This window comes from Esox lucius, chromosome 19, assembly GCF_011004845.1.
Source record: "Esox lucius isolate fEsoLuc1 chromosome 19, fEsoLuc1.pri, whole genome shotgun sequence".
Lineage (NCBI taxonomy): Eukaryota > Metazoa > Chordata > Actinopteri > Esociformes > Esocidae > Esox > Esox lucius.
This window is the reverse complement of record NC_047587.1, coordinates 11,948,753-11,975,069: the sequence shown is the minus strand read 5'-3', so window position 1 is coordinate 11,975,069 and position 26,317 is coordinate 11,948,753. Positions and strand designations below refer to the sequence as shown.

Below are 26,317 nucleotides of genomic sequence, written 5' to 3'. Positions count from 1 at the left end.
CATTCAAATTCACTGAGCGTTCTTTACCTATTTAGTGTCAGTCGTTGACATTGAACATAGGTCAGTGCCTGGATAGATTGTCACTTTGCAATATAGCTACCATTACATGTAGTTATCCATAATTATGGCCACAAATTGGATAACACACCTGACACTGGTTTAAAAGGGCAATCTGCAGTTGCTGCATGCATTTTTAAATGTGTGTTTTAAATGTACCCATTGAGTCTTGAAGAATATAAAGTACATTAAACATGTCTAATTAGTTTAAAACCCAAAATATTATGTTATTTTACTGTTAATAAACAATGTAGCTGTAGACCGTAACTGTGCTTTACAGCTATTTGTCAAATCAATGACAGTGAAATACTCTGCTATTGTTTGAACTGCAGATAGCCCCTTTAAGGGTGTCAGTGGCTCTCAGTTATGGGATTACAGATGGAGGAATTTGGGAGGTTAGGAAACAAAGTGAGCACTGCTCTATAGGGTATCAGGCTGAGCTCAGAGAAAGAAAATTGGTGGAATTCATCAAATGTTGCAGGCATATCACTTCCCGACCGAAGAGGCCAGTGAGTGGGTCTTTAATGTTAAAAAACTGCCCAGGGACCCCTTGTGCCGCATGCTTTATCTTAGCTGAGTGACAAATGGCACACTATTGTCTATGTGGTACACTACTTTTGAACTGGGCTGTGCATTCATATATATATATGTGTGTGTGTGTGTGTGTGTGTGTGTGTGTGTGTATGGAGTGGATAGGGTGCCATTTGTGATGAAGCGGTAAAGGGTTAAAGGGCTGTTAGTTGGTTCATGTTGAGATGTTGGGGTGGATTGTCAGATTTCCCTGGTGGACTGGTGCTCTGTTTTTACTGCGGTTCCATGTCACCAGAGCTGAGCGCACCGCGGTTTGGGGGCTATCGCCCCGGGAGTAGCTGAAATAGTTTGTCTCTCTGTCTGTCTCTCAGCCGATTGATGCATTCTGTAACCAACTGCTGCTCTTGTTTTACATTCACACTTATTATTGAGAAAAGACATTTAGGCATTGCAAATTGAAATCCCAACCTTTTTCTGTAAAACACACACATACACAGTAGTGTCAAGATCACTTGTCTGTCACAGGCCAGCGTATTGGGAATTACTCTGTGGAAACAGGAGTAGGTTTCAAGACACTTCCCGATTAACTGTCCCCTTCTTCATCTGCATATCGTTCCTTATTTAGGAAACTGCAAACTGAGTCCTTGGTGCAGCTCAAAGACGGGGGTTCACAGTACATTTATTGGCACTGTAAGAGACCTATCTATTCATTCACATACTTGGAAGACCTTCAGTAGCTGTCAGCAATGTGTTATTCATTTCTTTTTCTCTGGTTTCTCTCTCAACACGGTTTTCTCTCTGTTTCTCTATCTTTCTCTGAGTTGAGAAAACAAACAATAATGAGAAGAAAACTATGTGAGTGGCTGATGTAATAGTATTTACTTGCACCGCAAACATGCGCACACACACATTCCCACACACACACATGGTTTTATTATTAGAACTGTGTGGCTTTGCAGTGTTGTTGTGTGTTTTCACTCTTCCCTAAGGCAGGCCATTTCCCAGTCCACCCCCTCCCCGCTTATAAACCACTCATCATCTCCTCCAGGCAGGTGGGTGCACTCCTCCATCTTTCTTCCACTCCTCCCTCCATCTTCCACTCCTGTATCCTTACTCCAACCCTCCATCCATTCTCAACTCCTCCATCCATTCTGCACTACTCCGTCCGTCCGCCATTCCTCCATCCGTCCTCAGCCCCTCAATCCATCTTCCACTCCTCCATCCTTCCTCTACTCCTCCATCTTTCCTCCACTCCTCCATCCTTCCTGTACTCCTCCATCCTTCCTTGCCATGCTGGAACGTCTGTCTGCTGTCTCCATGCAGCTGGTCGGTACCCATGTTGCACAGGGGCCATCTCTCCAGTCCCCACAGAGTGACTGTTGGAACATCCGTTGGGTTCTCACCTGTTCTGGGACCAGCAGGACCAGCTGTGTAATCAATGTCCGCAAGCACAGTGCTCCTGAGGCTGAATGACCTATATGTTGCTCTGCTTCTCTCTCTCTCTCTCATTCTGCCTCTGTCTCTCCCTTGCCAATGAAATACCTTTGTTTTCATTGCCAAAGCAATAGTGAAGAAATAATCACATAATAAGCAACAACGGTGAAAACCAAAATAAAATTGAAATGGAATAAATATTAAATACTTAGTAAAAATGACACTGAAGGTATCATTTTTACTAAGTATTGCTCCCTCTCCTGTTCTCCTTCCTGTCTAACTTTTTCTCCGTTCCTCTCTGTTTCTCTCCCTGTTTTTGTCACTCTGTCTCCCAGTCTCACTTTTCTCCCTGTCTATCCATCTCTCTGACTCAGTCTACCTTTGTCTGTCTGTCTGCCTATGTCGCTCTCTCTGTAAGAAGACAAGATGCAGTTGCTTGAAGGGGCAAGGGACTTTGGATGTGGTTTGCATGTTTGAGGGGATGCTGGCAGCTAGACTGAGGTTTGAGTTTGACTACAGTATCATTGACTGGTGGGAAACCTGAGGTTATTCATCAGTACCTGGACTTTCAGATGGTGTTGTGCTTGGTCAGTGAGAAGGAAGATCTGGAGTTATGTTTTTAAATCACATTTGTATCCTGTTTTTTTTGAGGTAGGGCATTTGAGCATGCATGATGTCTGGGAGCTTTGTGAATAAAAAAACTATATGAGTATCTACCTCCATGTCTCTATATCTCTGTATATGTTTCTCTTTATATCTCTGTACATCACTCTTTGTCCATCTGCATACTGCTGCCACTCAATCTGAACCAGCCGGAGAGAGACGTGAGACAGCGGGGATATGATGTGAGTGTTGGGGGAGATGTGTTGTTTAGCACCCCACTCAAGACTACCCTCTACAATGTTAAATACAGGACACTACTGTCAGAGTGAACAGTCTGGTCAAAGACATACAAAATGATGTTAGCTGCATGCTAGTGATTCGAAAGACTAGCATGAAAGGCCATTTAAACTGTCTCAATGTGCAAATAGCACATGCTCTGTCAGTTGACTGCAAAAGAATGCTGTTTCTTTTTTACAATTGAATTCCTCTTTTAGTGATTTATCCATTTGCCTGTGATCCAAAATCCAATTTACAACAGTAAAACATCTAAACGATCTTAAATTACAAATAAAAACACTACATTAACACACAGTACGCCGCACTAGGGCAGTAAAACTATGTATGTGGTTAATTGTAAACCGTAAAAAGATAATGGTATATTAGAGTTTATTGCCCCGAGCTGCTATTACCTTCCACAGAACACAAGTACATCAATCATTTCAGTTCTCTGAGTAATCTATGCTAGCTGAGAGGAGCTGATTGCCACTGCTACTGCCACACACACATTTACTTAGCTGTCTAAATAAACGTATCCTCAATTTAATAAATGTAACCTAACCTAAACTCCCTAAACCCATATCCTAACCTTAACCTCATTAACCTAACGTTTATGCCTAAATTTAACCTAGCCCTATTGCCTAACCCTAAACTTAACAGGTAATACCTAATGCTAACCCTAAAGAAAGAGTTAGAAAAACCACTTCATTAGTCAGCTTTTTCTGACTAACCACATTTTTCTATCTGTTGGTCCTGAGAGTAGCAGGTCCAACTGTGCAATCAGTCAGCCCTCAGTTAACCAACATTAAATGGTGAGTCTGTGATCAATAGGACAGTGAGAGAAGAGGAGAGGAAGTAAAGCGAGGATGGGGGGGAGACTGACCATGTTTCATGTAAACTAGATTTTCAAACAATACAGCAAATATATTTTTCAAAATCTTCCAGTTTTTTGGTCCAAATTGTGCTATAACATAAAAACAGTGTTGGCTTTATGGTATCACAATAAATAGGCCTCTTTGAAATGCTATCTGCTCACGTGCTCTGTTCTGTCTCAGAAAAATGGAAAGAGTGAAACAGACAAGCGGTTCCATCTTGTTGTCTCGGTCTAATAAGCCAGTGTATTGCATTTGTTGTGAGATGCGGCGGAGGTCCTCTTCTGGGCTTTGAATGAAAACACCGTCTCTTGCCCGCCGCAGATGCCTGGGATTCATCTCCAAGCACACAACAGATGTGACGCGCTCCCTTTCTTCAATCTCGCCGTCCCACAGCGGCCCCCTTCTCCTCCCAAAACCACTGATATTTCCAATGGTCATGGTCTCGGGAAGTACAAACCAGACTGGGGCCAGATGCACCATCAGAACTGTAGTTGTCTCTCTGTGTTGCTACAGAATTACGATAAATCATGTTGACTCTGTAAATGAATATGGAGCAGTTGTGGACATTCTTGGATTTACAGTTTGGAAATTATCAACAGTGTGCTCCTGCTAAATAATTTGTTGTGAACAGCTTTTGTTTACCAGCGTGTGTTTGTTAATGAATATGGATTTGTACACTGGAGAGTAGAGTTTGAGGAACCGCCTTGAATCTGTGTGCCGATATCAGAGGGCACATGAATATCTGGTCACAAGAAACAAAGTGAATATGAAACCACTCTAATCAGGGCCATGAATTTAAAAGAACAGCAGCAAAAAAAAAAATATATGTCCGTCACACACACACACACACACACACAGCCGGAGTTAATTAATATTCTGTTTGTTGATTGGAGATTAATTGTTCCATCTGGCTCATCCTGATGAAAATCTACAAACGGAAAAATCCCTCCATACTCCCTGGTGTTGACGTACGTGTGTGTGTTGTGTGTACGTGTGTGTCAGGTGTACGGGTGTGTGTGTTGTTTGTCTTGTGTGTGTGTCGTCTACCCAGTACGCTGCAGTAAGCAGCAAGACTAGAATCTGAGGACGGCCTCCTAAATGAGCCCCTGTTCCCTACAGTCCACTACTTGGGACAGTTGGGCTTTGGTCACAAGGAGTGCAGTAGTCAGTGAATAGGGAGCCAGTTGGGCTGCACTGGAGGGCCCCGCAGGACAGCCTGTACCAGAGACCAGGGAGCCGGTTGGTTGGATCATTTTTCTCCAGGACTGTCATACAGCATCGGCAGCCTCATTTATCTGGTCCCACTCCTTTGTTCCCTTCTTCAGACAGAGCCTCTGCGCTGTTCCAGGATTAGTTAACTGGGCTCCTCAGACTGGGGGGGGGGGGGGGAGTCGAAGGAGAGGGAGGGACCGAGTGAAAGGAGGGACAGACAGAAATAAAGGGAGGGAAGGAAGGACAGACGGATGGAAAGAGAGGGAGGGAGAGACAGACTAATAAAGAGGGAGGGGGATAACTTGGACCTGAGAGGGAGGCACATCAAGAGAGGGAGACTGGGGAAGGAAAGGACTAGTGGAGGGAGAGAGGAGGACTGGTGGAGAGAGGAGGACTGGGGGAGTTAGTTAGGAGGACTAGGGAAGTTGGTGAGGAGGACAGGGGAAGGGAGTGAGGAGGAGTGGGGGAGGTAATGAGGAGGACTGGTGGAGCTTGAGAGGAGGACTGGGGGAGTTAGTAAGGAGGAGTGGGGGAGGAAGTGTGGAGGACTGGGGGAGGGACAGAGGAGGACTAGGGGAGGTAGTGAGGAGGAGTGGGGGAGGGAGTGTGGAGGACTGGGGGAGGTAGTGAGGAGGAGTGGGAGAGGGAGTGAGGAGGAGTGGGGGAGGTAGTGAGGAGGAGTGGGGGAGGGAGTGAGGAGGAGTGGGGGAGGAAGTGTGGAGGGCTGGGGGAGGTAGTGAGGAGGACTGGGGGAGGTAGTGAGGAGGACTAGGGAGAGATGGATAGGTTCACACCATAACCTCCTGTATTGGCTAGTTATTATTCATAATTATTCGTAGTCCGAGTTTGGAGGAACGATGCTGAGGTCTGTAGCAGAGCAGTTTTTAACTGCTGACTGGACACAGAGAAAATCAGGTGTATGGAAAGAGAGTGGGAGAGAGGTGAGGTGACAGGAGAGAAGATAGAGGAGAGATAGGAGAGGATGATGAAGGGGGGAAAATGAGGGAGTGATGAGGGAGGAAAATGAGTGCTTCAGTCTTTGTCAGTGATCATATTGCTCCACAGGAACTCTGCTGACCCAGGTTATGTATCAGCTGATATCACTTACACAAAGGTTAGTCCAGGAACCAGAACATGCCGTAAGTGAAATATATATAGTGTGTGTGTAAGTTATTGTCTGATCAGAAGACATGATGGTGGACTGAAGGTGGAAGGATGATGTCTTATCCCTGAGAGACTGTGATCCAGCAGGGCTCAAGTGGCAGGGGTGTGGCGCCGGTAATTCAGTTCCCTGCAAAACATTGTTGTTGCTTTGGATGAGTTTGTCTGCAGACAGGCTGACACAGTACAGAACTACTTTAAGATAAGGTCTTAGTAGAGCCTGATGCATGGTGGGTTCTGCTGCCTCATAGTATAGCGCCTGCCTTATAATGCATGTGAGAAAGTTCCCTGTTTGAACGGTTCCCGTTTATTGTTTCATTCCGAGAGCCGTTGTTCCGCCGCCAGCTAAACAGTACCACTGAAAGCCATAATTAGAATACAACTTAATGTAGTTATGCAGTGTGTGCTATTTTGGGGAAGCACTACCTCCACTATGATCTGAAATAGTAGTATTTCTTTTACTGTAACCGTGTACAATATACAGTACACAGTATATTTGTTTGTTACACAATTGCAATAAAAACAGGTACAACAAGTACAGCACTTTAGGATGATGAATACTTCTTTTTAGGAGTTAACTACTGAGTTTCTGCTGAACTGTGTCTTTAGTATGTTGTATATTAGGCCGAGTTAGCAAATACAATAAACTTCAGAAAATAAGTTTCATCACGCACAAGAACTTCTGGTCATTTACTTGGTTTGCATTGTAGCTTTTTTTTTGTCACGACATTGCTACTTGTGAATGACCCTCTAATGTCTGAGCACATTCATATAACTGGGTGATTTATATCCTGTGTCAACTTGTTGACATTGGCCAATAGCTTTTCTCCGATGGTCTAATGTAGCCAGAATTCTTAGGAAAACGTAGCGCTTTACATCGACTCAGAAATGCTTGCCCTAAGCTATGCGGGCATATACACCTCTGGGCTAGTACACTCTTACTCCAGTGAAGTTACTGGGCAAAATGAACCAGTGATTTTGTCCATATTGGCTGTCAGTTAGCTACTAATCTGACTCATGATGATGCATTGACTCGTTCATGTAGAAGCAGTGAGGCATTCATGTATAGGACTTTACTTGCTCCTCAAAGTGTTCTCCTGAATTATACTTTTTTATCCGGTTGGATAAGTAGTTTCTTTATTAGTCATATTGCAGTATTAGTCTCAGCATCGCTGCGGGGGGAGATGTTTCTTCTAGGTACATGTCTAGGAACAGCTTTCCTCTCTGCTAACCCTAACAGCTAGTGGGAAAAAACAAAAAACTGACTTTTACACTTCAATCTACTTCATAGGAATGTTCGTTCGCCGTGTACAGTTTATCTAAGATCACGACATCATAGGTGCCCTGCGACTTAAGCTGTTCATGGCCAATTAATCGGCCAAAACCACCCTCAACAACTTCCAGAAAAGAGCAGTTCCCGCCATGTCAAAGGAAAGTCCTCGACGGGGTACCTGATTACCCTCCCAGCCATTTCTCCGTAGTGGCTGTGGCGCTCACCGTCATCTCTCGTGTCCCCTATAGGTGAACGGCAGGGACTACTCCAAGGCCGGTCATGACGAGGCGGTGGAGACGTTCCGCTCTGCCAAGGACCCCATCGTGGTGCAGGTGCTCAGGAGGAACCCCTCTGGCCGCCATGGCGGCACCACTCAGGACGTTGTGGACGTGTGCACGCAGACGGACATCACCTTCGAACACATCATGGCCCTGGCCAAGCTCCGAGCCACCACCCCGCCCGTGCCTGACGTCTGTCCTTTCCTGTTGTCTGACAGGTAAGAACCGATCCGGGAACACGTTCATATCAGCAAAGGACTCCAGGTTATCGTATTTATTGACTAAAAGGCTAAACCGATTCCCCATCAGCTCAGGTATGCCCCTACCTTCTGTGCAGCAGGTAGCCTCTGATCTGAGCAACAGAAACACACACAATTATATTAAATGTCAGGGATGGGTCCCCCCGAAGCCTTGGAATTTAAAGTATATTAGTTTATAATTTCTCTTGACAACGCAGAATCACGCCACTCAAAAGACGGCTAAGTACTCTCTGGAGGCTTATTGTGGAGATAAATAATGTACTGTTCAGCTACAAAGCCTTTCAGAAACACAACCCACGTAGGATTGTGTTGTTTTTTTGTGCATACAAGTACAATCATTTCAAAGCTTCACGGTAATGCCAGAGAGACCAATCTCTTAGTGTGTGGGAGAAAATTCAAGGTTTACGCCATACGAGCTTCTTATGGAGGTAGATCCTCGCAATTTAAAGACTTTCAAGTTATCAACTGGGGGTTTATTTCAAGACAACAAAAGAAAACAGGGATTATTTTTTCTTCCCTTTCATTTTCTGAACGTATGGTACAGTATTCATCTCTAAGGGGAAGCAAACTGTGAACAAGATGAAGTTTAGCATAAAGAATATCTGGGTTTCTTCTCTAGGGACTGAGACAGTGAAACATTAGCTGTTCAGTGGGCTTTTGTACACCACGCTGAGAAGGCAATTGAGACCCATCTCAGTTGAAGTGATTGTTTGGTTTATAATTATTTCCAACAACATCCCATGGATAATTTGTTGTATTGGATTCATCAAGTATCATATGTCAAGAATAAATTAATCAAGTATCCAATGTCACGTTCAGTACTTTAGTCGTGTCATTTCAGAGATGATCATTTATTTATACTTTAAATCCATCGTTAAAGACTGTCAGAATAAAAAGATCTGTGTCAAATTGAGGGTAACTGTTAAAAAATGTAAGTTAAAGATGCTTAATTTGAGGCAGATTGTTATAGTAGCAGTACTAGTAGCAGATTTGTGATTTGGGCAACTAATATTCAGAACTCACAAACTTTAGAATACATTTTAAACCTGCACCCTAACCAGACTCAAACCTGACCAGATTTAATCATTGAAAACTGACCAAACTCAAACTTTTAAACATGACCAGACTCAATCTCTTAAACCTGACCAGACCCAGTACGTTAAACATGACCAGACCAATATGTTAAAGCTGAACAGACCCAAACCTTTAAACCTGACTAAATTCCATCAATTAAACCTGACCAGACTCAATACATTAAACATGACCAGACTCAACACTTTAAACCTGACCATACTCAATACTTTAAACCTGACCAGACTCAATACATTAAACCTGACCAGATTCAATACAATAAACCTGACCAGATGCAATACATTAAACCTGACCAGACTCAATACATTAAACCTGACCAGATTCAATACAATAAACCTGACCAGACTCAATACATTAAACCTGACCAGATTCAATACTTTAAACCTGACCAGACTCAATACTTTAAACATGACCAGAATCAATCCCTTAAACCTGACCAGAATCAATCCCTTAAACCTGACCAGACTCAATCCATTAAACCTGACCAGACTCAAACCCTTAAACCTGACCAGACTCAATCCATTAAACCTGACCAGACTCAAACCCTTAACCCTGATCAGACACAATACCTGATCAGACTCAATACTTTAAACCTGACCAGACTCAATCAATTAAACCTGACCAGACTCAATACTTTAAACCTGACCAGACTCAAACCCTTAACCCTGATCAGACTCAATACCTGACCAGACTCTATACTTTAAACCTGACCAGACTCAAACCCTTAACCCTGATCAGACTCAATACCTGACCAGACTCAAACCCTTAAACCTGACTGCACCACACCATTGACACTTTAATATAATATCTTTCCAGCACAGCTCCATAGCACTACAACCAAAAGGTCTGATTGGAATCATTTTTCTTGGCATAGCCATTTGGTTTCATGAAAGGTTTACAAGGTGATTAAACAGAATGAGCTAATAAAAACCTTGCAACACAGTGCAACATTCATTCATCGCCTAGTTATAGCCCTGGGAGGGGCTTCTAAATGTAAGCAATGTAATCAATAAAATATAAATGTTCTCCTCTGCGTCTGCCGTCAGGTGCACATGCCAAGATTAAGGCAGATTTTTATAGATACTCTGTAATAGACTATATTTAAAAGGCATAATCACATAAGCACACGCACACAAACACACACAAACACGTTTAAAATAATAATATTTATGAAAAGAAAATTACGATGAAAAAAAAATTAAAGAATGTTTACCGTGTTGATTTTCTTTTCTCCAGTATGCATGGAATACTGGAGGCGAGGATGACACCGTACAACCTGCTCATTGTCTATGGGGATTGGTATTGCTGTTATGGAGTTGATATCGTTTTCAGTAGGATTGTATACAGTAGTATCGTATCATGTGATGGCAGTGACTTACCCCAGAGGAGCACAACCCAATGCCAAGACATGTAAACATACTGTGCATTATTCTCCAATAAAGGGTTGAACTAAAACGTGCTGTTTTCTGTCTGAACTGCTGACGCGAACAGTACCCTGCTGGCATCTTTACCCTTGACTTACGTAGGCCAGGTTCTGTCAGGCCATTGACATGTCCCAGACACCCCAATATCTCAATCACTTCCATCAATATCTCCATCACTACCATCAATATCTCCATCACTTCCCCCAATATCTCCATCACTACCATCAATATCTCCATCACTTCCCCCAATATCTCCATCACTACCATCAGTATCTCCATCACTTCCCCCAATATCTCCATCACTACCGTCAGTATCTCCATCACTTCCCCCAATATCTCCATCACTACCATCAATATCTCCATCACTTCCCCCAATATCTCCATCACTTCCCCCAATATCTCCATCACTTCCCCCAATATCTCCATCACTTCCCCCAATATCTCCATCACTTCCCCCAATATCTCCATCACTACCATCAATATCTCCATCACTACCCCCAATATCTCCATCACTACCATCAATATCTCCATCACTACCCCCAATATCTCCATCACTACCATCAATATCTCCATCACTTCCCCCAATATCTCCATCACTTCTCCCAATATCTCCATCACTTCCCCCAATATCTCCATCACTTCCCCCAATATCTCCATCACTTCCCCCAATATCTCCATCAATTCCCCCAATATCTCCATCACTACCACCAACATCTCCATCACTACCACCAACATCTCCATCAATTCCCCCAATGTCTCCATCACTTCCCCCAACATCTCCATCACTTCCCCCAACATCTCCATCACTTCCCCCAACATCTCTATCACTTCCCCCAATATCTCCATCACTACCATCAACATCTCCATCACTTCCCCCAACATCTCCATCACTACCCCCAACATCTCCATCACTTCCCCCAACGTCTCCATCACTTCCCCCAACATCTCCATCACTTCCCCCAACATCTCCATCACTTCCCCCAATATCTCCATCACTACCATCAACATCTCCATCACTTCCCCCAACATCTCCATCACTACCATCAATATCTCCATCACTACCATAAATATTTCCATCACTACCATCAATATCCCCATCACTAACACTAGCACTGGTAACCAAGGCGGTTCAGGTGTGACGTGATTGGCTGATTCTTTAGCTTGTGAGGCGGTCAGAGCCGCACCAGAATGAGCATGTCCCTTTTGCGTCAGCCTACAGAGACACAGGATGTATCCAGGACACTGATGACGTTAAACCCTCTTCCCCTTACACAGCAACCAGTTTGACAGGTCAGCCAGGACTAGAGATGTTCTATTACATTTGACTCATGCAGAACACAAAATGGGTCATGGCTTCCAGGGCACCTCACCACAGTGAGACTTTCCTCTCTGCTAGAAGCATTTTGACAGATGGTATGGGAGACAGGGTGGTCAGCATAGTCCAGAGGAGTGAGTTTTCCCTTATTAGTCTTTATACTAGAGGTTACCTTCTCTGTGTCTTTCACAGAGTCCTCCAGCTGTTGTGTTTTTCTCATCTAGCACAGGCATATTACAGTTTAATGATGTAGTGGATGCTTAATGACTGTCCCTAAGAGCAGGTCTTTGATACATACCTCCATGTACCTCTGTACTAGGTTTGGTAGTGGATGCTTAATGACTGTCCCTAAGAGCAGGTCTTTGATACATACCTCCATGTACCTCTGTACTAGGTTTGGTAGTGGATGCTTAATGACTGTCCCTAAGAGCAGGTCTTTGATACATACCTCCATGTACCTCTGTACTAGGTTTGGTAGTGGATGCTTAATGACTGTCCCTAAGAGCAGGTCTTTGATACAATACCTCCATGTACCTCTGTACTAGGTTTGGTAGTGGATGCTTAATGACTGTCCCTAAGAGCAGGTCTTTGATACATACCTCCATGTACCTCTGTACTAGGTTTGGTAGTGGATGCTTAATGACTGTCCCTAAGGGCAGGTCTTTGATACAATACCTCCATGTACCTCTGTACTAGGTTTGGTAGTGGATGCTTAATGACTGTCCCTAAGAGCAGGTCTTTGATACATACCTCCATGTACCTCTGTACTAGGTTTGGTAGTGGATGCTTAATGACTGTCCCTAAGAGCAGGTCTTTGATACATACCTCCATGTACCTCTGTACTAGGTTTGGTAGTGGATGCTTAATGACTGTCCCTAAGAGCAGGTCTTTGATACATACCTCCATGTACCTCTGTACTAGGTTTGGTAGTGGATGCTTAATGACTGTCACTAAGAGCAGGTCTTTGATACATACCTCCATGTACCTCTGTACTAGGTTTGGTAGTGGATGCTTAATGACTGTCCCTAAGGGCAGGTCTTTGATACATACCTCCATGTACCTCTGTACTAGGTTTGGTAGTGGATGCTTAATGACTGTCCCTAAGGGCAGGTCTTTGATACATACCTCCATGTACCTCTGTACTAGGTTTGGTAGTGGATGCTTAATGACTGTCCCTAAGGGCAGGTCTTTGATACATACCTCCATGTACCTCTGTACTAGGTTTGGTAGTGGATGCTTAATGACTGTCCCTAAGGGCAGGTCTTTGATACATACCTCCATGTACCTCTGTACTAGGTTTGGTGATTGCACGTGTCAGGGCACATCGGTAAAGCTACTTCAGCCGCTGGTTGACAGCTAGGATAAAGCGCTCCATCGGCAGTCTGTTTTCATGCCAGCTCTGTGAGTGGGATTGGATTAGTCATCTGGTTCCCACAGACAACACGAAGAAAATGAGTCTTCTACACGTCAGACAAAGTCCACTTTAGTTGTATTTCATTGAGTGGGCTAAAGATTTCATTGATAATTTCTTTGATTATTTAACGCTGCGTGATAAAGTACCAAAGCTATCTTAATGCACACAGACACGCATATCTGTAACCAAGGACATAATGCAGTGTGGTTGTGCCTTAGTGTCTGGCTGTATAGGATAACGGTTGACTTTTATACAATGCTATTTTTGTCAGCAACAGATTTGTTAGAGACAGAATAAAATGTAACCTTCATTTAACCAGGTAAATCAATGAAAGCATGTTCACGTTTACAATAATGCATTTTTATGTGTCCCAGTTCTGTTAAAACTGGGAATTTCCAGTGGGGGGAGAACAATAAGCAATACTCAGTATGTAGCATGTTCAACAGTGTGTGGGAGTTCATGCATCATGCCAAACAATAGTGTGTGTTATGTGATAGCAGTCAGCCTGGGCACAAATTACTTTGCATACATTACACAAAGCTGTTTTGCGCTGTGTCTATAAGCAACATATTTTCCTTCTGGACTGTTTGAAATGCATCAGACTTTGGCGAAGTTTTCCCAAGGACAGCGATGGTGTGATAGATGAATATACTGTGGAGTAATCTAATTGCAATGCCTGGGTGTTCACTGATTAATGAGAGGCAATGCTTTCATCCCCTGGCACGAATCATCCTAGACACATCCTTTCTTCCTCTCCTCCCGGCCCTCCAGTAGGGAACAGACAAATGTCTGTCAAAGAAACTCCCGAACTAACTCCTCTGTCCTCCCCTCTCTTCTCCTGACAGCTGTCACTCTCTCCACACCGTGGACCAGGAGTTCTACGAAGGGACGGACTACCTCTCCACCCTGCCCGCCGACGCAGAGAGGACGGAGGAGTTGGAGTACGAGGTGAGATTCACACCATAATTACGATTTAGTAATAAGGGAAAGGCTCAGTTCTATGTAAGTCATAAGGCCCGAGGGGAGAAGTATATTGCCTGTATACGACGGTTAAGGGCTGTTCTAAGGCGCAACACAACTGGATACAGCACTTAGCCGTGGTATATTGGCAATATATCACAGAGCCCCAAGGTGCCTTATTGTCGTTATAAACTGCTCAGCAGCGTTATTAAAACAGTAAAAATAAATGTTTTGTCATACCTATGGCCCGAGGTTCATTGAAACCTGGGGTGCTTCGAATCCTGAATGTTGATTGGCTGGTAGCTGTGGTATAGGAGACCACATACCACAGGTATGACACCACCATCTTTTACTGATCTGATTGTTTTCTGTAACCACTTTGCTGTAGTTGCAATTAGGCATCTTGGGGGTTATAGTTCAGTGCCAAAATAAGCGTTGTGTCCTGGTACTCTGCAATAGATTTTCACTTATCCATTCATTATTGCATATTAAGGCTTTTTCCATGCCTTATTACTGAATTGCACAACAGTTTTCATCCAGTCAGCATTCAGAACTGGTACCAACCAGTTTATAAAAAAAAGCAGTGGTGGTATATGGTCCTGTATATGCACAGGACGTCATAAAGTTAGAGAACCTCATACATCCACAGGACGTCATAAAGTTAGAGAACCTCATACATCCACAGCCAATAGGGATGTTTTTTAGGTCCTCATGCGGAAACAGTGGTAACACTTGATTGGATTTCAGTGTCAACCATCTTCAATTCTCTCAGCATGTTTTGTGGAAAATGTTTGAGATGATGTCAAAGTGTATTTTTTCTGTAATACACAGAGTGTACCAAGCATCAGGTGTTTCTTCCATGAATCCAAGTCCGAGCATTTCCTTTCACAGCTATCAGCATTTAGGCTGGACTAACACACAGGCAGGCATATGGGCAGCCTCATGGGCTAGTTTTACAGATGATGTCATGAATCCGACAGGTCCCCAATCCTCCTTCCCCCTCCACAACTCTTCCTCCTCCTCTCCCCTTCTCCTCCTCTCCCCTTCTCCTCCTCCTTCTCTCCCCCCATTCCAGGGCAGACATTCAGTTTTTCCACACCATTGAGGACCAGTCAAACTGTGGTGCCTCAGCCAGCTTGGCTTTGCATTGAGTGATGTATGATGATTACATTCGCCGTCTTTTGTTTCATCTGAATTTGTTTGAACGCCTGCTTACTTACACCCACTGAGCTTGAGTTATTTCTCACTTTTCCTCTCTAAGGAGATTTGCTCATCCACTTGTGTCGCCTCTGCATTAGAGTCAACGCAAATAGAATATATTAAACCTCTCCTCTTTACGCCTCATTTCTATTAACACGTCCTATTATGAGTATGTCTGCCCGAGCCCGGTTTTATTTCATGCTTGGGGAGATATATTCCACGCTAACCCACCTTCACTTTCCGTATGTCAATACAAGGCATTGAGAAGAAGGCCATTCAGAGCCTAATGCCGCCGTCAGAGTGAAGTTTGTTTTATACATCAAACAGAGGGAGAGAGGAAATAGCCTCTGTCTAATGAGGAACCCAGAAAGTGGGCACGCTGCCGTTCCGTCACAGCGGACCTGTCTAAATTTAACATAATGAATTGTTGCCTCAACATTTCATTAGGCAAGAACATCGGCTTGAGTGGCGAGCAGTGCATATTCAGAGGCTGACGGGGAGAAACAGGATCCATTTATAGATTCTGTATTGTAAACAGTCTTGTTGGCATGATTCCCTTATGTAAGGTTTCTACATTTCATTCAATTATATTGCTTTAGCAGAAGCTCTTTTACAGATCCACCTGCGGTAGGGAGTGTAGGCATGTTTCTACCGGCCCTCTGTGGGATCTGAATCCACAGATAACCACACACCATCTGCTGTATTGTGCGACTCGCAATTTTAAGGTATTGTCCAATTTAAGGTGGCACATGCTAATGCAGTCTGCGCGGACATCGAGGACATTTCAAACTGGTCCCCATCAGTCGACCTTCAGCGCTGATCTTCTGCAGTATGGGCTGGACCTGGTTGGTGATTCACTGACACCTGTAGAATGTTTTATCAACAGTGGAATTAAATGGCTGATCTGTCCAGTTGACCTAGATTGATATAGTGTAGCCGGCAAATGTTCACAGAGGACGAATGTATACAGAGGACGAATGTATACAGAGGACGAATGTATACAGAGGACGAATGTATACAGAGGGCGAATGTTCACAGAGGGCGAATGTTCACAGAGGGCGAATGTTCACAGAGGGCGAATGTTCACAGAGGGCGAATGTTCACAGAGGGCGAATGTTCACAGAGGGCGAATGTTCACAGAGGGCGAATGTCGACTGCATCCACAACAAACTCTCCTGGCCTGGGGAAGAGGACAGAATGAAGTCATCACTATTGTTTCTTTTTTCTAGGTCATGATGTGTTAAGGATATCGAATGACCTGTTTAAACAGCTAACACAAATCTCAGACACCCATCAGACGGTGGCATAAGTACGTCCCTGGCCAAGTCAAAAATATGGGTTAGACCTCGTACTCCGGTAGAGCAGCCAGAGGCTCACAATGTGGACATGTGGGCAGAATGCCATAACAATTCGCCTTGTGATCCACTACAAAGTGTAGGACTCTTCAAATATTTTGGGATCCCAGGCAGCAGGGCTCAAGTTGCAAACATCTCCAGGGCTCTGCAACCTAAGGCACGTGGGTCAAGAGTGACAAGCAAGGCTGTTACTGCAATTACGGGTTTTCATTTCATCGTCAAGTTTATAATTTTACACAGTGTGTGTTTGTTTTTATTTCTGAGAGAACATTACATTTCACTGGTTTTCACTGCAAGGTTGTAGTTCCCACATTTCATTCTTAATGACTTCAGCTTTTATGATGTTGCAGCATTTGGTCTTGCTCAAGCTACCTCTTTCCCTGCTATATTCAAGACTAAGTGCATTTTTTTACTACTTGGACATAGAGCCTGTCTCCACCCTGTTAAATTGACTCTATCTGGACATAGAGCCTGTCTCCACCCTTTAATAGACTATCTGGACATAGAGCCTGTCTCCACCCTTTAATAGACTATCTGGACATAGAGCCTGTCTCCACCCTTTAATAGACTATCTGGACATAGAGCCTGTCTCCACCCTTTAATAGACTCTATCTGGACATAGAGCCTGTCTCCACCCTGTTAAATAGACTCTATCTGGACATAGAGCCTGTCTCCACCCTTTAATAGACTCTATCTGGACATAGAGCCCTGCCTCTACTCTGTTAAATAGACTATATTTTGAACAATAAAGCCCTGTCTCCACCCTGTTAAATAGACTCTATCTGGAAATAGAGCCTGTCTCCACCCTGTTAAATAGACTCTATCTGGACATAGAGCCTGTCTCCACCCTGTTAAATAGACTCTATCTGGACATAGAGCCTGTCTCCACCCTGTTAAATAGACTCTATCTGGACATAGAGCCTGTCTCCACCCTGTTAAATAGACTCTATCTGGACATAGAGCCTGTCTCCACCCTGTTAAATAGACTCTATCTGGACATAGAGCCTGTCTCCACCCTGTTAAATAGACTCTATCTGGACATAGAGCCTGTCTCCACCCTGTTAAATAGACTCTATCTGGACATAGAGCCCTGCCTCTACTCTGTTAAATAGACTATATTTTGAACAATAAAGCCCTGTCTCCACCCTGTTAAATAGACTCTATCTGGACATAGAGCCTGTCTCCACCCTGTTAAATAGACTCTATCTGGAAATAGAGCCTGTCTCCACCCTGTTAAATAGACTATATTTTGAACAATAAAGCCCTGTCTCCACACTTCAATAGACTCTATCTGGACATAGGGCCCTTTCTCCTCCACATGTTATAGTTTATACTGTGTATAGTGTTATATATTTAGCAGGGCAGTATTTTTTCTCTTTCTCCTTCAGTCTTCGAGGGGCTGTCCCTTCTCTTTTTCAGTCCCATCTCTTTCTGCCATTGCCAGTGGCAGCCGTCAAGAGACGTGTTCGCGACTGTTTTTCAATTACCTGTAATCAAAGGCAGCGATTATTATGACAGCATCCAACACAGCCCGACTGTGGGCGGCAGTCCCAGCCTAATCACGCCATCGCAGTCATTAATTTACTGTCAGCCACCATCCCGTCCCCCATTCGCGTTCTGCCTCACAGAGGCACTGCAATCTCCCGCCTGAGAGACTGAGACCTCGCCCGGAAAATGGAAAAACCGAAGGCAAGAGAGAGGGGCCCACGGAGTGGCGTGGGATGGATCAGGAGGAGTGCTTTACCTTAGCAAGGATTTACACACCCGTGTGTGAAACAGGGCTGGCAGAACACTTCCCATTCTAGACACACACACTAATCACATCTATCTGTTTGGCCTGTTCATTTAGGCACAGGTCTGCTCCGCTCTGTCATCACATACTAATCAATTAGACACTAACTTTAGGCTGATTGGGAACCACATGGGGAAGCCATTATACCTAACACACTTACTAGTGCCTTCCATGTGGTTTACTCATTGATGTATTATATCATCCTTGAACCTTTCCCATAAACACAGCCAATATTCACAAACACACCATTTGATGCCATGTACTGTACATCACCTTTCATGGAATCAATAGCTAACTAATTTTGTTAGTTAGCCACCTTTGGGTCATTTCAATATCAGATCTTGCTTTCATATCTTGCACATTCAAATCATCTACATTGACCGCAAAGTCTGCTGCTGTTTCATATATGTTTCTCTCATTGCATCAGGAACCCATCAGCTGGTTTAAGAAGTCACTGTCTGTTGTTTCCAAGATGACGATGAACTGTGCATCTGGTAGTATAATGCCACCAATTGTGTGATGTTTTTAATTTGCCTTTCCATATCCATATAGGTGGAAATCCTTTCATCCTCCTCTACTTTCATGAGAGTCATTCCACCTCAAAAGGCACGAGAACGGGGATGTTGCCACCTACCAGCTAAAGCCTGTTCTGAGATTGGCTCTGTTATTTGCATCCACATATTCTATAATTAGAGTACCGAATGTCCAATGTCTTAGAATTATTAATGAGCTCATCATGTGTTAGTTGAGAATACATTGACTTTGATAATACTTTTACAAGAGAAATTCTGTGACAGTTAGGGCCTTCCTGTTGAACAAGCAAACTATTAACACAGTACATAGTTTGTAAAAATCTTTTACTCTTCAGACATTTTTCAAATTCTGCACTCTAGGTCCAAAGCACTGTGAGACAGTTAGCTGATCTGTGGTTTTCCCCTCATCTCGTCCACATTCCATTTCATTCAGTCTGATTTGACTCAACATTAGTATCAGGCGTGCAGTTATTTGCCACATTTAGCTGGTTAAAAGAGTGAGCTGGTTTAGAGGAAAAAGCCATCCAGTGATCCAAACTTAATTGTATCTGTTTGTATGACGGCCACATCTGTCAACATCATTGGGGAGGGTGGGTCAACAAATTCACTGAGAGTAGGTTGGATGAAGAATTGTCAATTCTCACAACTAGTTTAACAAAGAACCTGTACTAGATATTATTCATTGGGGTGGACTTGGTGTGGGGGGTCCTCGGGGTGGCCTAGTAACTACAGATACAATTTCAGACCAATGTGCAATACTGGACACCGTGGCTGGCCGAAAGGAAGAGGAACAACCCCTTTCGTATCAGTGACAGGAATTTCAAGTTGTCATTGTGTGAATCATGAACAGCTCTCTGTTCCTTATGTGGTGTTCTCGTGTTGACCAGGTGCTAAAGCCATTTGGGACACCATCATCTCTGACATTTTCAACTACCTGTTGTCAGGTTGAGTCTCTCAGAGAGATATGACAAATATAGTTCCAACATTGTGCTGTTGCCTTTTCCCCACCCTCCATCTCGCTCCTTTGTCTCTTTTTTTTTTTTCGTTCTCTCTCTTCTTTTTGCGTGTTGGAGTGCAGTTAGTGTCACGGCGGCAGGTGGCTGGACCCGAGGTCCCTTCAACGGTCTGTCACTGTGGGGAGAAGAGGAGGGGAGGGGCAGCTGGGACGGATGGATGGTGGGGCTTGCAGGTGGAGTCACTACGGGAAGCCAGGGACACCTACAATATTAGGTGGAGCAGGAAAAAAGGTGGTGGGGGTTGAGGGAAAAGCAAGGAGGAGAATACCTTGTGGGGGAGGGCAAAGTCAGGAAGTCAGTGTCAGCTCCGTTGGCCTCCCTCACCTCAGCTCTCCCCCTCGCCCCGCTCCTCACTCATCCCGACTCCTCCGCTCCCCACTCGTGCCCTGCCATCCCCTGCTCTAACCCTCCACTCTCATCTCCTCCTCTCTCTCCTCTCTTTCTTCTGCCGTCCTGCCTAAGCGCCTGACATGTCTGACACGTGTAACCAGCCAACCCACAGATGTCTCGGAGGGAATGAATCTCTCTTTTATTTCTTCGATCCAGACCTCTTCCAGCCCCCCCCGTGCTCCCTGTCACCTGCGGCCCTGTACCCACTACACCACACACACACACACACACACACACACACACATACACACACACACACACACACACACACTCTGTCTGGTGGAGTCTGTGGTGTGTTACTGTTCTAATAAAGGCCTGGTGGAAAGGCCATTTCACACTTGATTCCCTCCAACACACCTGAGGTGTATTAACATTGGGACACAACAAGCTGGACTGCTGGCCGTTCCCTTCACACTTTGGGCTTTTTCTGTGTAATAGTTCAACCAAAGCAATGATCTCCTTTCTGTAGCAATGCCCTGTTTTTTGTGCCTGCTGTGCTATCAGGAATTAACGGTAAGAAACGGCGTCTATGTCTTTGAAGGCTCTTTGTGTCTCATTTCTAATGGTTACAGTGTATGGGGTTGATATTAACATGACTGATATGTGGCCATAGTGAGTTGTGGCTGTGGTTCGAATCTCACCATGTTTATTTCTGCTGATAATAGAATGCATCCAAATGTACTGACTAGACATCAGGGCTTAAACTAGGTTGTTAGAGGCTCCTGGGAAATTTAAGGGCCTCTGATTTGAAAGTCAGTAGTCTGGCCTCTCCGTGAGACCTCCGTGGAGATGAGGGGTACTTCAGTGGGGGGCGCCGCCCTCTCTGAATATATTTATCCACATTACCCCAGTGATCTGAGTTTATTTACTGACTAATATTCTAATATTAGGCTGTAACTGTTCAGTAAAAACTCTCAAGAGCTTTTGACAGTTATCAAAGCCAAGTCTGATCAAGCCATCCGCATAGTTTTCAGAGAATGTCTTTAATCATCCAACAGACCCCTCCTAAACAGCCCAGACAAGCTCTATTCCAGACAGTCAATGTACTATTTGATAAGAGTATGATACAAATTAAAATGCGGGAAGTGGTTCTGCTTTAATGTAATTATGCTAATGAATGTAATGAATTGCATTTATGTAGAGCTTTTCATTAGGTCTTATTGCACTTCGTATTGCAACTGCAGCTCTCAAATTAAATCTTTGTGAAATCAAGGCCCTTCAAGGTCACACATGCAATATATATATGTAACACAACACAGATAGTTTGAGTTCTTGTCCGTGTGTGATTGGTGACTATTCTGTCTATTTAGGTCACTGCTAATTGGACTGCTTAATACACCCAGACACCAATCTGTTCCAACTATTAACAGCGTGGTTTGATTGTAATATTACATTGTTTGTCATGTTGGCCTCTCCTTAATCATATTTCATAGGCATTTTTATTGTCTTTATTATGTGTTTAGGAGATCAAGAAATAAGACTTTTCACACTCCCATGGTAACATCAGGTATGATGTCCAAGACATTGACAAACCTGTGCAGTATGCACAGTACCGGAGGTGAAGCTGTGTCACCTCAACAGCCATGAGAGGCTGGATAGTCTTGTTGTCCATATATAGGTCTGATAGGTTGACCTCTGTCCTCTGTCTCTAGGAGGTGGAGCTGTGTCGCCTCAACAGCCAGGAGAAGCTGGGCCTGACATTGTGCTACCGGACTGATGAGGAAGAGGACATGGCCATCTACGTCAGTGAGGTCAGGGACGGTTTTTCTTCAGTGAGCTGAATGGTTCTTCCTCCTTGTCCTTCTATCTTTCTCCTCTGTATTCCAGACTATCATTAGCCCTGTTATCAGCCTATTAAGGTGACGATACATTCCCTCTACTCCCTGTGCCCAAGTCTGTCTATTCTGCGATGACAAGGACAGGCATGGGTTGGAATGATGGCAAAAGGCAGGGAACTCCGATTGTCATGAGAAATTTTGTATGATTCTCCTCCTCTGTTTCCTCTCCTCAGTCTCCTCCTCTGTCTTCTCTGTCTCCTCCTCAGTCTCCTCCTCTGTTTTCTCTCCTCAGTCTCCTCCTCAGTTTTCTCCTCAGTCTCCTGCTCTGTCTCCTCCTCAGTCTCCTCCTCTGTTTCCTCTCCTCTGTCTTCTGCTCTGTCTCCTCCTCAGTCTCCTCCTCAGTCTCCTCCTCAGTCTCCTCCTCAGTCTCCTCCTCTGTTTCCTCTCCTCTGTCTCCTCCTCTGTTTCCTCTCCTCTGTCTCGTCCTCAGTTTTCTCCTCAGTCTCCTGCCCTGTCTCCTACTCAGTCTCCTACTCAGTCTCCACCTCAGGCTTCTGCCCAGTCTCCTCCTCTGTTTCCTCTCCTCAGTCTCCTCCTCAGTCTCCACTCCAGTCCTCCCCTCTGTCTTCTGAGCCTTTTTTCATTATTCATTCATGAAAGTCAAATACATGTTTCTTTTTGATGTCATAATTTCAATATTGAACCACTTTATTTGAGAAGGAATTAAAACATTGAAAATGTGGATCGTACTTCTATGTATATGTTTACACTGACTGAAAACACACCAGTAGCTCTGTGGCACTTAATCACTTCTCACAGCAGCAATATAGATAAAACAGCTGATAGAAATGCACTCATCTTTCCTGGAGTGCTGATCCTTTTTCTTCAAATGGAACTGATATGTTTTGTGTGTAAATTCTTTGTCAACGTGCTGCTAAGAGTTAAGCTTCATCCGCGGTCGTCCTCCCCCATAAAGGACAGGAAATGGTGGTCCACAACACAAGCTGACCGCCGTCCATGACATCGCTGTAACCGTTTGAGTTCTGCAAAAGGACCCAGTTGGATGGCCCAGTCAAGTCTGGGGAGAGAGCCGACAGGATGTTCTTCACGCTGTTACACAAGCCAATGCTGAACCTTTTGTGGTGACAGTGAAGGCTTTGTTTTCTCAGTCACTTGTTGGCAGCATGTACAAAGCACTGTCTTCCAATCCTCCACTCTGCCGAACTCACTTTCTCTTTCTCTCTTCCTTCAATCCGTTTGAAGTTTCCGCAGACCCGCAAGGTGTGTGCTGCTAAAAATGAGCTGAATACAGATCTGAGTAGTCTGCGGTTAGTGGCTGCTTTCCTCAAGTGGTCGGTCTATAAAAAGTCAAGCCAAGGAGCGCGTGCTGAATTCAGATGAGCATTTACTGTCCCTGTGTATTTAAACTGACTTTCAGGCAGTGGATGGTGTTTCTGATGTACTAAGGACCTTTTATACAGTCTCCCCCTCTGCATATCATAACACTAGTTATTGCTTGAGAAGATGCTATGAAAGGTTTATGAAGACTTTAAGACTCTAAAAAGCCCTCATGCATTCTGTTGTTATTAGGATCGATACAAAACAACAATGATATCTGAAATTGCTTTTCTTCTTTAACAGAGGCAAGAATGTACCTTAAGCTCACTCCACAGCTAGCCTGAAATGTCACAGATGAAGGTATCAGAGTTGTTTGCCGATACGTTTACAAGGGGGTTGATCACTTGTGTTGCACGCAGAGGATCACCGATCGGAGCCCAGTATGGAGACCTGGGACCTTAGGGGGATGCTAAACTGTCACACGGGCGTTTCTTTCATTGGATCAATAATTGTTGATGTAACAAGGTCTGAGGGGCCTTCATTTCTTTCTTACTACACTTCATCGTTATAGATTTGCCTATAGATTAGTTTCATTATGCAAACACTACATGCATTGCAACCCCCTCCGGTGGAATCCCTTCCTGCCATTAGGCTGCTGCACCACGCCACTGTGCCTGGCCACTGACCAAACGCTTTGTCTGAAATCTATAAAAGCCGCTTTTCACGATCGAGGATCACAAAGGTTTGATGGTGTGCTGCTGAAGCAGGCGATAGTCATGTCTGTTAAAGGCTAACGCGGGAGATTTTTCTTTTTCCATTTCTTATCGGTTGAATGACACACTGCTGATGGTGGAGCTGAAATGTTAGGCTCCTGGGAATCCTTGAAGGCTCTTCTGATGATCTCTGAACCTAAAGATGAAAGAAGGGACACAAGGAGTCGAGGAAAGTACTTTTGAGATTCACCCTGCGTGTCAGTCAAGCCAGGACGGAGGGCGCTGTCCCAGTGGCTGACCATACACACAAATGAATTATTTCTTTCACACACACACACACACACACCCACACACACAAACACACATGCTTTAAGGGACTATTGAATCCTGCTGCACTGGTCCTGAATCTCATCAAACGTGGCAGGGCATGCCAAGCATCGCAGACTAGCCTACATGACGACATAAATGTACTTTACGCTTGCTGAGTGTTCTGCTAGAGCTCCTGCTGCCCCAGAAGACTTGGTGCTATCGCATTCTATAGCCGTCGTAAAACCTTCAAACGGGGTAACATTTGCCAAGGGCGTGAGCCAGGGACGAATACCCAGAGCATGCCCAGGCCAGCAGTGTCTTCCCAGACATCTTCAAACTCTCCCTGACTCAAACCATAATACCACTTCAAGCAGAAGCTTCTAAAGGCAACCTTTCTATATGACTACTGTCCACCTTTCTCGTGTCCATGTTTTGAATGACTGGACTTTCCACAGATGATGATCTCTGTTTCACTCAATCCTGCCCTGTCCCACTTGGACGGGAGTTTCTGGGTGAGGATGGTGTTCCTCGATTCGTTTTTTGTCGTCCTTTGGACACGCAAACACAGGCACACACATACACAAAAAGACGAAACGCTCACGCCGGCTCGGCCATCTCAGGAGATTGCGCCTGATTGGAGAGAGTGAAACAAATTACCCCAGGCAGCTGTTATTGATTGGCTATAGAAAGGGTGACCTGCCTCCCGGGTATCATCAGAGAGAGTTATGGGTGGGCCGAGGCAATGGATGGACCACATACGAACGTACACTGTCTCTCTGTGTCATCAACCGGCATCACCAGGGCGACTGAGATACGGGTGATCCCAGCAGGGACATACAGGAGAATTACAAATACAAACGGTCAAAACACACCAACACAGTCTCTGACGGCTCGTTGAGTTCATGTAGGTGCTGCAAAGGGGAAGGTGAATCATAGTCTGCTGAGGGCTTCCTCCAGCAGTACAGCCTTTCGACCAGCCGCCATGTGAGGGGCGTAATGAGTTCTTTATCCAGAGGGGTTGTTTGACAGACCTAGAGGGGTGATGTGGTGTGATTCCCACTGTGGTGATGTGTACTACAAGATACTCGGATGTCAGAGGATTTTTACCCGGTGCTTACACACGTCTCCGGTCCCTGTAAAGGTGAAAGTCAGGAGGTTGTGTGTTTTGTGTCCGACATGCCGGGCAGTTTTGTGTTCCCTTTCAGCCTTGAATCAAACAGTCTCTCCTGAACAGGTTGGGCCAAACAGCATCGCCGCACGGGATGGACGCATCCGAGAAGGAGACCGCATCTTGCAGGTAGGAATCATTCTCTCTCCATTCTTTCGTCTCTTTTCTCTCCTTTCTCATACGAGGTGACATCAAACCCTTTTAATTTTACCTCCCTCAGCCATTGTCTTCCAGAGAACCCATTCATTTTTAATGGAGGCACGTTAAGGCACTTTTTAAGAGCTTGAAGAGCAGTTTAGGGGCTTACGGGGCACCGGATATACCCACCCACCACCTCTGGGTACCCCACACACACACACACACACACACACAGACACACACACACACACACAGACACACACACACCTAGGAGGCGCTCCATGTTATTACCCCTCAGCTCCGTTCCTGGGCCATAGAGGGGCCCCGGAGGCAGTACTGGTGTCTCCCAAAGAGAGTCCTTTGGTGGGGTTAGAGGCATAAACCGCACAGTCAGAGGAACTGCTCGGGCCATTATGGTGTTA

General features: G+C 44.6%; 1 protein-coding gene across 1 annotated transcript in view; it reads left to right on the top strand.

The window, feature by feature from the left end:
* The window catches only part of LOC105018286 (PDZ domain-containing RING finger protein 4), a 142,719-nt gene that overhangs the window by 108,457 nt on the left and 7,945 nt on the right, over positions 1 to 26,317 (top strand). Inside the window, exons 3-6 of the mRNA XM_010883588.3 lie at positions 7,671 to 7,918; positions 14,051 to 14,153; positions 22,104 to 22,202; positions 25,824 to 25,886. Coding sequence (XP_010881890.2) covers positions 7,671 to 7,918; positions 14,051 to 14,153; positions 22,104 to 22,202; positions 25,824 to 25,886 — 513 coding nt within the window. The remainder of the gene's footprint in view (positions 1 to 7,670; positions 7,919 to 14,050; positions 14,154 to 22,103; positions 22,203 to 25,823; positions 25,887 to 26,317) is intronic.